We start from the raw sequence: 15,298 nt of genomic DNA on the forward strand, positions 1-15,298 counted from the left end.
TTACTTAGGGTGAAGTAAAGTGAATTAAGGGGAAGGAAAGTGAATGGACGTGAAATAAAGGGGATTAAGGGGGATTGAGCTGGATTGAGGTAGATTAAGGCAAATTAAAATTGGTACATATTAGAGCGAGGAGTATTATGGAGGATTACGGTGAATGGATTATTATCAAAGAATTAGGTATTAAGTATTATTAAAGAAGTCTCGCCTTTATTACCTGGCCGTTCCAACAAAACCTGTTGAGGCTTTCTAACACCACAGTTATCCCGACAAGCGTTGGTGGCATTCATACGAAGTCAATGATACGTTGGCTCAAGGTGAATGGGAGCTAATGTGGAAGTCAAGATTATAAGAAGGGGCCAATTCATCGGAGAAAGTGATGTGAAAGCGATTGACTCATGTTCGACAATTCCTTTCCGCGCGGGATCATTTCTTTGCCATTTATTATGCATTGTAATTGTAAAATATTTTCACTGAAAATTTCTTAAACCCGGGCATTTCGAGGCAGCTGGAACCGCTTTTTTCATTTCCGCATATGTCGCAGTGTCTAGGAATCCACTGAAGTATAATAGCGCGGCCAGCGACAGTTGTCATATGGTGAATGTAGCCAATGTCATGCGTCAGTGGATGTTGATTACGTCCCCTGTTCAAGATGCAATAGAAGAATCCTGCATTCAGTTCCTAAACTCTGGTTTTCTCACAGGTGAATGGGAAAGACCAGGAAGCGAACCTCTACCACGACATGCAAAACATGGCGTCCCTCGACGTATCTGAAGAAGATGGCCTTCAGATAGTAAGTGTAATCCATGTATAAGAACACGACATATTTGATGTTTTACCTAATATATAATTAAAAAAAAATTTGCAAATTTATTAATTACTCTATCAAAATTATGACCACCATCACCATCAGGTACTGGATACGAGAGCCTATTGACATTAGGGGAATTAAAAAGTAGTACAACTACACTACTTTAGTTAACCAACATTGTCATCTTAGCAAGCGACGCCAAGGCAGACTAAGAACGCCGCGGAATTTTAGCTGAGCAACCTCTGTATTTCGGTGAGTGATTTCCAAAATTAAGGGGATTGGTGTCAGTGCAAGATCAGCTTAAACTGAAGCGCTGATGGTTCCAAATAATTTTTAAGCTATTGCTAAACGCGATTATGTAGAGCACGAAGTCCATCTGCCTGTACCTACGATTTTAAAGCTTTCAGTAGTCTCACAACAGCGTGGCGGGGCCCTAGTGCAGGTACAGGCAGTTGTGAGGTATATTCGCTAATATATTCACACGTGAACTCGCTTATCCTTTACGGTTGCGCGCTTTTACCGTCCACGAAATGTGGACGATAAAAGCCTGTTTTGAGGGCACAGGTTCGCCTAATGAATATTAGTTTTGTCGTTCACAGTATTGTTACTGTGTTCTTCAACGTCACCACCACGTGACATCTGGTGGAAGCGCTTTACGTTCATGTACCGGACGCCCCCGACAAGCCGTAATCCAAGCCCGGATAGCAAAGACAACACCAACGTCGTCCCGGAACACCGAGCTAGCCGCCGGCTACAGCAGCTTCCCCCGGAACACGGTCTTCTACGAGATACGACCAAGAAGACAGTCCAAAAAGATCGTCCAGAAACGAGCTAGAAGACATCCCCAATGGCAGCCGCAGCGCCCCCATTAATTCTTCAGCAGCCCAGGGAACCACCGACGTTCCGCGGTTCCACATTTGAGGACCCGGAAAGCTGGCTGCAAACATGTGAGAGGGTCGCGACATTTAATAGCTGGGAAAGCGACGACAAGCTGCGGCATGTCTAATTCGCATTGGAGGACGCCGCCAGGACATGGTTCGAGAATCGAGAAGTCACCTTGGCGACGTGGGACCTGTTCCGAAGTGGCTTCCTGCAAACATTTACAAGCGTCGTGCGAAAAGAAGGAGCCCAAGCTTTACTGGAGACCAGAGCGCAGCAGCCGAATGAGAAGGTCGCGATTTTCACTGAGGAAATGAGACGTCTGTTCTGCCACGCCGACCCGGAAATGTCCGAGGAGAAGAAAGTCCGCCTGCTGATGTGTGGTGTAAACGAGGAACATTTCGGCGCAATGATACGAAGTCCACCGACGACCGTAGAAGAGTTCCTTCGTGAGGCCACCAGCATTGAGAAGACACTCGAAATGCGGAACCGGCAATTCAACCGCCGCACAAACTCGACAAACTACGCCAGAGTTCAGTCACTGGCCACCGACGACCTGCGCGAGACCATCAGGGCAGTCGTACGAGAGGAGCTTCAAAGAATCTTCCCTTCATCGAAACCTCATGTGGCCTCATTCGCCGAAATTGTCAAAGAAGAAGTCCAGCGATCGCTCGGAGTTCCCGAGGTGCAACCACACTCATCGCAGCCTCAGCCAGAAGCGATGACTTACGCCGCCGTCGCCCGCCGTCAAGGTCCCCCTCCACGCCCGCGCCAGGGCCCTGTAACTCCACAATTCCGTCGACCACCGCCGCCGCCGCCAGCACGTCCACCCGTCCCTCGGCGCAGCTACCCGAGGAAGACAGACGTCTGGCGCGCTCCTGTCCACCGCCCGCTCTGCTACCACTGCGTCGAAGCCAGCCATGTGTACGGCCGATGCCCATACCGCAACCTGGAATTGCGAGGGTTCGCCGTCAACGCACCGTGCCCTCGGGAAGGTGAACGCCCTCGTGACATCACCGACTACCTCGCCGCTACTCAGTGGAGCCCTCGACGACCGTGCCGTTCGCCGTCACCATGCCGCTACCTGTCGCCGCAGCGCCAACCATACACTGGCCCAGCCCGGGGCCGCTCTGCGAGCCCATATCCGGAAAACTAAAAGCTTGAACCCATGGAGGTGCGGTTGCTGTTCGTCGACCTGACGAAGATCCTCCGCCGCCGACGAATACGCCGAAAATTTTGTCTAGACGACATGTCAACGAGACGCCGCCATCCCGACGTAGTCTGGAAGCAAAGAATACGCCGATGAAAGACGACCTGACGACGCCACGTACCAGCCACAGGTCAATGCGACGCAGCCGCGATCCGACGCAAAGGCCTAACTGTAACGTGAGACAAAGAACCACCGACCTCGACGTGCTTCTAGACGGCCATGCAGTCACCGCCTTAGTAGACACAGAAGCCGATTACTCCGTCATGAGTGGACTGTTACGACTTTGAGGTGGTCCCGTAGCGCTCGTCACCCGTTTCGTGACAGAGCGTTGGTAGCGAAGACTCCGAGTCAGGCGTCGGTGAGAATAACAAAAGGGACTTTATACACTATATACAGGTCATTATACAGGACATGAAGGGATCGGCACTGGGGCCGAGAGCTCACAGCAAACGCGACTGTTCTCGCACGGCAACGTCCAGCGAAAACGCGTCACACATCTCACCCCAGTCGAGAGCGGCACTCTGCTCCCGGTGGGTCGGCGGATCCGGTTTTCCAGGCGGCGCGCCGCGGCTTATAAACCCCCAGAAACCATTGTCACTCAAACGGCCCAATACAAAGTGAGCACTCGACGGTCGACGGAGGGGTCCAATCAGCGACCACGCTGGCCACCCCGTTCAAAGTTGGCGGGCGCGGTGACCTCCAGGGAAGGGGAGGTACGGCGCCGGGCTGTCTGGCACTTGGCGACACGTTTGAACATGTCGCCCGCCGATGCTTCTCCGGAGGACACCACTGCCTGACGGCTCAGCATCTTGGCTTGTCAAGGGAGAATTAGGGCGCTGTGCCTTTCGGCGCAGCCCCGGGTTTGTCCAAAGGGCGCTCGCAGGAAAATTCTCCATCTTGCAGATTCGGAATCCGGGCTTGTGGTAATGGCACAACAGCATCCCCGCCCTCAGATAAGGCGCCGGGAAGACGAGCTGCCTCCACGTGGCTCGGATGCCAGGCGCGCACGTTCGTCAGGCTAGTCCAAGTTTACGTCCAGTGTCGGGACGCCAGGTCACTTCACGTGCCCAGGTCCCACTCGCCAGGACAGGAGCTCGGCTCACCGCGTTGTCGCCAAGGCACCTCAACCAGCTCCGCTCGGGTCGTTCCTAAGCCCTTGCTTCTCGCCACTGGTCCCGGTTGGTCGTTCTGCAGCTTGCAAAACCGACCGGCAAAAGGCAACACCCAACACGAACAAGTGCCCTCTGTCTCCGGTCAAACACCAGACAAGGCTATAATCCAAATCAACCTAACTGAAATGCTATCCCCCTTTTTGCTCCCGCTGCAACAAGAGGCAGGTGCACGATCTAGTATACAAGGCTCAAACAACCCTTTTTCAAATGAACAACACACCAAAAGATCAGGAACAATTAATAATCAGCAATAACAATGACAAATAGAATGGTCCCCTTGAAATCACTTGGACCGAAAACATACTACTGAGGAAGCCAATGAGGTCATTCATTTTTCCCGGCGATATTTTCGCGGAATCCGAAGCTGCTTATATTTGCGACCCTGCTTATCCGTGTAGCGGCGGTACAATAAGCCAGATTCCTTGCCAAATGAAACCCTATTTTTTTTCACTCCCCGTTTGACGCTCTTCCTCAGATCGGCTAGTGAACAGTCTTCCTGTTGCTCGCGAATCAGAGTTTCTCTTTCAACTGCCGCCTGCTCCTGCCAGCTGGCGGAAACCGGAGCGAGTGTGGAGCCCGCGTCGCCTAATTGCGGCGTCGCGTCTATATCGCGGCTAGCACTGCACGCGTCACTCCCACTCACTTCCAGGACCCGCTCGCCTAGGCCAGCCTCCGAGCTCTGCCTCTCCCGTGACTGCTCGCCACTCAAGTTACCTTGATCAGTCCGTGTGCCGCACCGCCTTTCGCTCACCGACGCAAAGTCAAGTTCCCTCGACAGCGGGAGCGCTTTGGATCGCGTGAGCGCCATGTACGCCACGTCGGCAAAGAATGATTTGCCCTGATCCTTCAGCAGCTGCTCCGAGTTATTTGAGAAGAGGTAGGAAAAGTGCTCCGGGAGGGCGGCTGACACAGCGGCTTCGGTGTTAAGTTTCCCAAACTCTCCTTCAATGATAACCGTTGCGATCGGTAAACAGACACTCTCCTCCTCGGCAACTTGCCGTATCCTAGCGCACTCTCCCGTAAAATCACTCGAGGAGACGAAAGACGGGTGAACAACGTCCATAGTTGCTGCAGAGTCCCGAAGTGCACGGCATTTCTTACCGTTTATCTTAATTTCCTGCACATAGGGCTCCAATAGACGTATGTTTTTGTGAGTTTCCTGTATTGTTGCAAAAGCAATTCTCTCTGGGCAGCTTGCAGCGATGTGCCCTTGCTTTTTGCAATTGTAGCAGGTTAACGGTTTCCGTTTTTCAAAAGAACGCGTCGTATCGTTTCGCTGTTTTGTTGCAAAAGCAACTTTCTCTGGGCAGTTCGCAGCGATGTGCCCTTGCTTTTTGCAATTGTAACATTTCCGTTTTTCGGGCTTTCCGGAAAACCCATCTCTCCTATCTGCTTTTTCTACGCGCACTGCCTTGCTGTGCAATCTGCGGCGGGTGTAATACTCTTCCGCTAACTCTGCTGCCTTGTTTAGCTTAACCTCCTTTAGCCTATCTTGCAGCCAGAGCCTGACATCCTCATCAATGCAACGGTAGAACTGCTCCAACGCGATGCATTCGACGATTTTGTCGCAGTCGTCGTAAACCTCTTCGCCCTTCAGCCATTCCACCAGATCGGCTTTTAGACGAAACGCGAAGTCAACATTCGACTCCTTGCCCTTTTTTGCATACCGGAACCTCTGCCGGAAAGCTTCGGGCGACAATTTGTACTTCCGCAGTAGCGCTTCCTTCACATCACTGTAGCTCTCAAACGCCTCTTTCGATAAGCAAGTTATTACGTCTGATGCCTCCCCAGGAAGCAAGGCTAACAGATTCTGTGCCCAGAGGGATCGCTCAATGCTATTCCGTTCGCACACGTGCTCAAATTTCACGAGGTATTTGGCCATATCCTCTCCGACGACAAAGGGTGGAAGTTGATCGCGTATTCTTGGAACGTTAGAAGTGAGACTAGGCGCCGGCGAGCTGTTTCGAGTCTCCAACTCTTTCATTTTAAGCTCGTGCTCGCGACGTTCCCTTTCTGCCTGCAACTCCCGACGTTCCTTTTCTGCCTGCCACTCCCGACGTTCCTTTTCTTTCCTTTCCTCTTCGCAACGTTCCTTCTCCTCCCTTTCCCGACGTTCATTGATACCCGCCAAGGCCTCTGCGGCTTCCTCAGCCGTTACGTCCCCAGTCTTCATGACCTCAAGGATCGCATTCTTTCTTTTGGTTGAGCCCAACTCAATGCCCAACTCCTCACAAATTTCGAGAAGTTCCTTCACCTTGTACTTCTCCATCGTTCACACTGTCCTCCTGCTGTTTACCCTTTTTGAATATACCTGCCGTACGCTACTATAATGCTACTAGTAAGACATATGCAAGTATTTCACACACTGCCCTGTTTACCCCCTCAGCATCCCCTGGTTTTCAAAACACTCTTACTAGGCTTGAAACACACAAGGTTATCACAATGCAACACCAAATCCTTCCCTAAGCTACTATAACCTGTGTCAGAGAAAGTCTGGTGTTTGAGGTAAACTTCAGGCACTCACCGCGCCGAGGTAGCTGATGCCGGTCAATCCCGTAGCTGCCATCCACTGTTACGACTTTGAGGTGGTCCCGTAGCGCTCGTCACCCGTTTCGTGACAGAGCGTTGGTAGCGAAGACTCCGAGTCAGGCGTCGGTGAGAATAACAAAAGGGACTTTATACACTATATACAGGTCATTATACAGGACATGAAGGGATCGGCACTGGGGCCGAGAGCTCACAGCAAACGCGACTGTTCTCGCACGGCGACGTCCGGCGAAAACGCGTCACACATCTCACCCCAGTCGAGAGCGGCACTCTGCTCCCGGTGGGTCGGCGGATCCGGTTTTCCAGGCGGCGCGCCGCGGCTTATAAGCCCCCAGAAACCATTGTCACTCAAACGGCCCAATACAAAGTGAGCACTCGACGGTCGACGGAGGGGTCCAATCAGCGACCACGCTGGCCACCCCGTTCAAAGTTGGCGGGCGCGGTGACCTCCAGGGAAGGGGAGGCACGGCGCCGGGCTGTCTGGCACTTGGCGACACGTTTGAACATGTTGCCCGCCGATGCTTCTCCGGAGGACATCACTGCCTGACGGCTCAGCATCTTGGCTTGTCAAGGGAGAATTAGGGCGCTGTGCCTTTCGGCGCAGCCCCGGGTTTGTCCAAAGGGCGCTCGCAGGAAAATTCTCCATCTTGCAGATTCGGAATCCGGGCTTGTGGTAATGGCACAACAGGACCCATCGCCGCCCAGTAGAAGAAAGTTAAGACTGCACGGGAAGGTCCACAAATTCGTACCGCTGAAGGGCACCTCATGACGCCCATTGGAATGTGCACAGCAAGAAATAGCATTCATGACCGTACTTACCCTGCCACCTTCGTTATCCTCCAACAGTGTTCACGAGACGTCATTCTCGGTATGGACTTCCTGTACCAACACGGCGCAATCATCGACCTGAAGTCGAAATCAATAACGCTGTCGGAAGATCAAGCGATACCCTCGGAGAGCCCTCGTAGTCACCACGTCTTGAGTGTGCTCGAAGATCAAGTGAGCATCCCGCCTCGCTCCAGCATTGTTATTTCGGTCGGCACCGAAACACCCGCTGACGTAGAAGGCGTCATCGAAGGCGACCAACGTCTACTGCTCGACCGACAAATTTGCGTCGCAAGAGGGATAGCTCGACTGCACGGAGGAAACACGATAGTGTTGCTGACAAACTTCAGCCAAGAGTTCAAGCACATCAACTGGGGCACGACAATCGCATACATCGAGGAAATTCTGGAAACCAGCAATGCGTTTGTCCTCTCGGATTCTGCCGCATCTACACCGATGACCGTAGTTCCCGAACCAGACTTCAACATAAATCCAAGTCTCCCCACGATTAAGCAACACCAGCTCAGAAGTTTACTTCGATGATACAAAGAGTGCTTTTCGGCGTCATCGAGGATTCGACAAACACCAGTCGCAAAGCATCGCATAGTAACCGAAGAGTGTGCTCGACCACTCCGCCAGAGCCCTTATCGAGTCTCTACGCGAGAACGTGAGGCTACACGGCACCAAGTCGACGAAATGCTGCGCGACGACATTATCCAGCCGTCAAAAAGCCCATAGGCATCTCTTGTAGTCTTGGCGAAGGAAAAGGATGGAACCCTACGTTTCTGCGTCAATTATCGTCGTCTGAACAAGATCACGAAGAAGGACGTATACCCCCTCCCACGGATGGACGACGCATTGGATCGGCTCTGCAACGCTAAATACTTCTCGTCGATGGACCTCAAGTCTGGCTATTGGCAAATAGAAGTCGATGAAAGACATCGCAATAATACCGCCTTCATTACTCCAGACGGTTTCTACGAGTTCAAGGTTACGCCATTTGGACTGTGCTCGGCGCCTGCAACGTTCCAGCGCATGATGGACATGGTTTTAGCAGGATTGAAGTGGCAGACCTGTCTCGTTTGTTTGGATGACGTCGTTGTCTTCGCCGGAAATTTCGACGATCATCTTAGGCGGCTTGCAACAGTACTAGAGGCCATCAGGTCATCAGGGCTTACTCTGAAGCCGGGAAGGTGCCGCTTCGCTTACGGCGAGCTTCTCTTTCTAGGCCACGTCATCAGCAAATGTGTAGTCCGCCCCGACCCGCAGAAGACAGCTGCCATCGCAATGTTCCCACAGCCCATCGACAAGAAGGCAGTGCGTAGATTCCTTGGCATGTGTGCCTACTTCAGGTGCTTTGTCAAGGACTTTTCTCGCATCGCTGAGCCGCTAACAGATCTAACCAAATGTGATGTCGAGTTCAAGTGGGAAACGCCGCAGGCCGATGCAGTTCAGGAACTCAAACGACGCATGCAGTCGCCGCCGGTACTTGCACACTTCGATGAGAACGCCGATACAGAAATCCATACTGACGCCAGTAGCCTAGGCCTCGGTGCCGTCCTACTCCAGAGGAAAGACGGACTTGAACGGGTGGTATCTTATGCTAGCCGGTCGCTGTCAAAAGCAGAAGGCAATTATTCTACGACTGAAAAGGAATGCCTCGCCATCATTTGGGCTACAGCAAAATTCCGCCCTTACCTATATGGGAGGCCATTCAAAGTGGTCAGCGACCATCACGCTTTTTGTGTTGGCTAGGTAATTTAAAGGACCCTTCAGGAAGGCTGGCACGGCGGAGCCTCAGACTACAAGAATACGACATCACTGTAACCTACAAGTCCAGACGAAAACACTCAGATGCCGATTGCCTATCACGCGCCCCCATTGACCCTCCGCCGCAAGATGACGAGGATGACAACGCCTTCCTTGGAATAATAAGCGCGGAAGACTTCGCCGAACGAGCAGACCCGGAGCTAAAAGCCCTCGTTGAGTATTTGGAAGGGCACACCGACGTCGTCCCTAGGGCATTTAAGCGTGGATTGTCTTCGTTCACGTTTCAAAACAACCTACTCGTGAAGAACTTCTCACCAATCCGCGCCAACTGTCTTGTTGTTCCGTCGGCGCTGCGTCCAGAAGTACTGCACGCCCTACATGACGATACGACCGCTGGGCACCTCGGTTTCTGCCGGACGCTATCGAGGATACAAGAAAGGTATTACTGGCCGCACCTAACCGCCGATGTCGCCCATTACGTTAAGACATGCCGAGACTGTCAGCGACGTAAGACACCACCGACAAAGCCAGCGGGATTACTACAGCCGATCAAGCCTCCTTACCGACCTTTTCAACAGATCAAGATGGACTTGTTGGGACCGTTTCCGACATCAACTTCCGGAAATAAGTGGATCGTCGTGGCGACGTACCATCTCATCTGCTTCGCTGAAACTAAAGCTCTACCGAAAAGCAGCGCAGCCGAAGTGGCGAAATTTTTCGTCGAGAACATCCTGCTGCGACATGGTGCTCCAGAAGTCCTCATCACCGACAGAGGAACGGCTTTTACAGCAGAGCTCACCCAAGCCATTCTGCTATACAGCCAGACAAACCACAGGAGGACAACTGCCTACCACCCGCAGACGAATGGTCTCATGGAGCGCCTGAACAAGACCCTCGCCGACACGGGAGCAATGTACGTCGACGTCGAGCACAAGACGTGGGATGCCGTCCTGCCATACGTAACCTTCGCTTACAACGCCGCCGTGTTGTAAGCGAAGGTTACGCCATGCTGCCGCATGTGACCAACGTAGAGAATCTTGACGTCGCTACCTATCTTCAGTGCGCCGCAGAAGTCCGACAGCTCGCCCGCCTACGGATCAAGAACCAGCAGCGTCCCGACAGGCGACACTGCAACCTCCGACGATGCTACGTCCAGTACCAGCCTGGCGACCTTGTTTAGGTTTGGACCCCAATACGTCGACGAGGACTCAGTGAGAAACTATTGCGACGCTGTTTTGGACCCTACAAGGTCATCCGACGTTTTGGTGAACTGGACTATGAGGTCGTGGCAGACGGCATTTCGCATTCACAGCGGCGCCGCTCACGACCTGAAGTTGTTCATGTTGGGCGTCTTAAACTATTTCGCCAGCGCTAATTAACTTTGGACTTTGGACTTCGTTTCTTTGTTGTTACTTTGTTCAACAAGTGTCCGTTCGTGTTTTACTGTCCTGTTATGTCTGCAGCATCGAGACGATGCCTTTTTAGAGGGGGAATTGATACGTGAACTCGTTTATGTTTTACGGGTGAGTGCTTTTGCCGTCCACGAAATGTTATCGCTCAGCGCAGGACGCGTCCATATGTATCGGAAGTTTCTAGAATGTTATCGAAGCTTCTATCTGCTGTCTGTTGTCGCCGAACCTTGTTGTAATCTGATTGCATGTATGCGCGACGCGAATGGCATAGAACTTTGTGGAAGGCATGCGGGTCCCAGCAATTACTTTGGAACATTCGACGACTGCTGTATAAATGTCGATGCGCTTGACCCGCTGATCAGATTTTCGACGATCACCGACCGTGTTCGTCGCTATCGTTGTGCTATAAGTGTAGCCTGTTTTGTGGGCAGAGGTTCGCCCAAAAGAAGTTAGTTTTGTCGTTCACAGTATTGCTACTGTGTTCTTCAACGTCCCCACCACGTGACAATATTTTGCAGAATTACAGTGTCCTGCTGCACTGAAACAGTGTGAGTTGCAACTGCATTGCTGCTGAGTTGAGTGATTGGCTTTATTGCTGCCTACACGACCCTCGTTGTCTCATCGCAGTGACTTTCAGTTTTCAATTTGTGTGGCTCTTCTAAAGCTTTCAGTTTTAAAGCATATGTGGTTTCCAACGTGCTTGCAAAGCGGACGAATTAGACTCTAAGATAAAGAATGTTTCAATATAACTGTGATTTTAGTTGTCTAAACATTGCTTAGTGGCTGTATGTTGTTTGACTGACAAGGACTAGTTACCTGTCATGAGACATTAGAGTTCACAGCAGCAAGCTTGACCTTTATTTTGTACTGAGCCTGACTAAGGTACAAAGCAAAAGACGAGCTGCTTGAGCGCAGAACACTGAAGAGCAAGATAGTTCCAGCTATTATAAAATGATGGCCTGAGTCTCAGGTTTTTCACCGGCATCTGCACGCTTGCCAGTATTGGCAACTGAGTACCACATCTTGCTTGCACGAGTTTCTTGAAGTAAGCTACTGCTCAACCGAAAAGCATGCTAACTATTTAAAAAGGCAAAAATTTCTTCCTTGTCACCATTATTTATCATCAGTTAAAGACCCCTTGCTCGGTATAACATAAGATAAGGGCGGTCAATGTTCGAAAATGTTGACACACATTAGTCATATGAGTTGCAAAATAAAAGAAACATTATTAAAGAAAGTTTTGGTTGTAAATTATTCAAATAACAGGAATTAAATTAACAAATACATTAAATAAAGAAACTCCGGCATAATGAATGGACGAAAAAGGGGGAAATGCACTGAACAGTAACATAAATAATTTTGTCCGAACAGCAATAATGAATGGAAAGAAGGGTGCGTGTGTTAGTGCATGTGTTTCGTTAGCACGTCTTCGAAATTTTTTAGGATCATGCTGATTTATAATGCGATCACGGAAACAATAATTCCATGATTCAATGACAGAGGGTAGGAACCATGGACTAAATGCCTCTGTAGGCGCTGCATACTGAGACTGTTGAAAAGGCAGCGAGAAGACCAGGCCGGGGTCAATAAATGTGTTCCTCGTAGATGATGGAATCTGTAATAGAACTTGTGGAAAAAGCATGGCTGGCTGAGATTTCGGCGAAAGAGCAGAGTAGTAAGACCAAGAACTGATTTGACATTCGAGATACTGGTGCGACGATCGTAATTAGAAGAAATGAAGCGAGCCACACGGTTTTGTGTGGCTTGCAAGGCATTAATTAGAGAATTTTGATGGTGGGTATCGGATAGTAGGCTCGTACACGGGTTTAGTACACATGAAGGTTTAAGCTCGTTTGCGAACACATGGTGGACATATCCAAAAAGATCTCATCATATGGTCACGTGCTTTTGCTTAGTCAGCGACTGTGTTTAACACGTGGCCGCTCACGATAAGGGAGTTGGTTATTTTGACACCGAAATACCGACGCGAATTTACGTGTTCAATTTCTGTTGGGCTCACGTAATAATTAAAGCTGAGGTAAGAGCGCATTCGAGATGTCTGCGTGAATTTGCATTTTGACGTGTTCTGCTGCATCTGCCATAGAGAGCACCACGTAGTTATTGCCTGAAGGTCTTTTTGCAGTAAATATTCCGCGTTTGGGGTAGTAATACGGCGACAGACAATCCAGTCGTCTGCTAAAAGGTAGATAAAAGAAAGCCGCCCGACTGCAAGATCATTACTTAAGATGATGATAATGAGAGGGCTGAGAACTGACTCTTGCGGCACACCGGATATAACCTTCGACGTACTAGGTGCATGATCGCCCAGTGCAGTGAATTGGCTGTGATGGAAGAGGAAGCTCTGGATCAAAGATTTAACTAAGCGGTTTACTCATTAATCGATAATGCGGAACCTGCACAAAAGTTTCTCATTAAGGCATGTGACGTTGGTCTGCTGAAGGGAATCCAAATTTAAGCGTGAAAAAGGGAAAAAGAGCTTTCCCAAGTACAGCTGTTACATTTTGGATCATGCAGACCCATCTGGTCCGATGCTGGACTCTATTATGCTCAAATATTGTTTTCGTTAATTTTTTTGATGGAAGGTAAGCATCATTAAATTATGACGTTAATAAAATCGTAATGTTTTTTCGCCTCCTCGAAAGTGTTTCCAATAAGGTAATGAAGTGTGGAGCGAAAGTAATCTCGCGCCGATTATGAGCTCAAGGGGGGCTATCAGTGGTTTTACGAAAGCGACTGCGAATTCATAATGCTTGCAGAATACAGTGCATGTCATATCAAGCGAAAGCTACTTATCGGTTTGCCAAATGACAGACTAACAGGTAACTTCGCTCGCCCGTGGCAGTAGGCCCCGTAGGTGAAGGGTCCGCACAGGCACAGTTCATAGCTTAACACGCTAGCCACACGCTTGAACAAGCGAGGCCTGGAAGAAAAACTGACGCGGTAGTGTGAATTGCGGGCTTGCGCAGTAACGGTGATAGCATTTATGCGTAACACCTCTTCATTGAACCGCGCCCAATTGGGTAAATTTTGTGTGGCGTAAAATGAGAGTACGTTTGTAATGAAGCGTACCGAAAGGAATCAGAGTGTAGCCGAGAAAGCGCAGGTACACCGAGGTTGCCACGTCTATAATGACGACAATGGTAGAGCAACGAAAAAAGTAATATCCCTAACAGTTACATGAGCTAGTTTACATTTTTGGTTTATTTATTTACATAAAAATACATGGACCTCAGAACGAAAATCCACAAAAGGGGGTTTGAATACGTTGGAGGCTAGACAATCGGCACTTTAAATGGTGACACAGCACAAGTGTACCAGCACTAAACGTAAAAAGCAAGGGGCAATCATCTGTGTACACGTTACACAAATGAGATCAGAATCGGTATCTAACAGACCGTCAAGACAAACTATAAGGTGACAGTTTATACAGGCAAAGAGGACATTTTTCTGTTTAGACGGTAACTCTTAGTAAATTATTGTTAAAAAAACTAAACTACAAAGTCGCCCAGCTAGTACTAAGCACATAATTGTATACAAAGTCACACTGCATAACGGAAGCTATTCTACAGTCGAACTTCCTGAGTTGGTTGTCTACAACATATCTAAAGACTTTTAGATCCGTAGGAGCACGGGCAGACTTTCAATCCGCGTGTCAGCTTTCCTTTCATTAAGTATCGTTCTCTCTATACTACACTGTAAAGTGAAATATATATTGCTCTCGTGAAAACGCAAGAATATGTTTAATATTTTTCTTGTTATTATTCAATGTGTCAGTGATAACTGAGAGCTTTGCTACCCATAATTCATCGTCTCACGGGGAACTGTCCACCACGCTTCGGTACTGCGTGTTGTAAGATGCTGCTCCTTGGGTTTTGGCTTAGCGAACGTTTTAATATATGCACAAACTTGTTGTGGAGGAAATCTGATGTTATGAACCAAATGATGCAAATAAATGACGCCTGTGCGTAGAGTGTTGTATTGTGAGAATACATTCGGTGTGTATGCTGTATTAGCACCGCAAGCAGTAAGTCATATCGCTTTTTTCTGCAGTGTTGATAAGCGTGCGGTGTTGGTCTTACATGTGGTAGCCCAGACTAGGTGGAAGTAGGTATACAATATGGAGCGATATATTGTAAGCTGTATTTCTGGCGGAAAATTAAAGGGGCATTTGGATAGGAAACCAATGAAGCGAGTTTTCATGTTAGATAGGACACATATTCTCTCCATATCATGTGCTAGTCGAAGACTGCGTTTAATCTTTTAAAACTATTAACGATTTCTATTTAGTGGTTGTGAAAAAGAACCTGGTCATCTACGATTGATTTTTTTCGTCAAGTGTATCAAAGGTGGCACCTTTGGACTCTTTAGTGGTAACTAAGTCCGTTTGCTCTGGATCAGTCGTGCTAGGCGGTGAGCACTGTGTTCGCTCTAGTAATTATTTCATCAGTAGATGAGCTGCTGACGACGATGCTAGTATTATTTGCATACAATATGCATAATACGTCTGCAGTGTTCACAAAGTTGTTAACGTAGACATTATAATAGTATAGGAGCAAACAAACTGCCCTGAGAAGCACAACAATGGTTCAGTTGGAAACTGGATGGGAAGTTATCGACAAGGACAGATGGCTTACGTTTACTCAAATACAAACCT

At 49.3% G+C, this 15,298-nt stretch overlaps 1 protein-coding gene across 3 annotated transcripts in view; it reads left to right on the plus strand.

Moving 5' to 3' along the window:
* LOC142584338 (A disintegrin and metalloproteinase with thrombospondin motifs like) overlaps positions 1-15,298 on the plus strand; it is a 103,141-nt gene that overhangs the window by 12,302 nt on the left and 75,541 nt on the right. For all 3 annotated transcript variants that reach the window (XM_075694490.1, XM_075694492.1, XM_075694491.1), the window contains exon 3: positions 701-790. In XM_075694490.1, coding sequence (XP_075550605.1) covers positions 701-790 — 90 coding nt within the window. The remainder of the gene's footprint in view (positions 1-700; positions 791-15,298) is intronic.

The sequence above is a fragment of the Dermacentor variabilis genome, chromosome 6, assembly GCF_050947875.1.
Source record: "Dermacentor variabilis isolate Ectoservices chromosome 6, ASM5094787v1, whole genome shotgun sequence".
NCBI classification, from domain to species: domain Eukaryota; kingdom Metazoa; phylum Arthropoda; class Arachnida; order Ixodida; family Ixodidae; genus Dermacentor; species Dermacentor variabilis.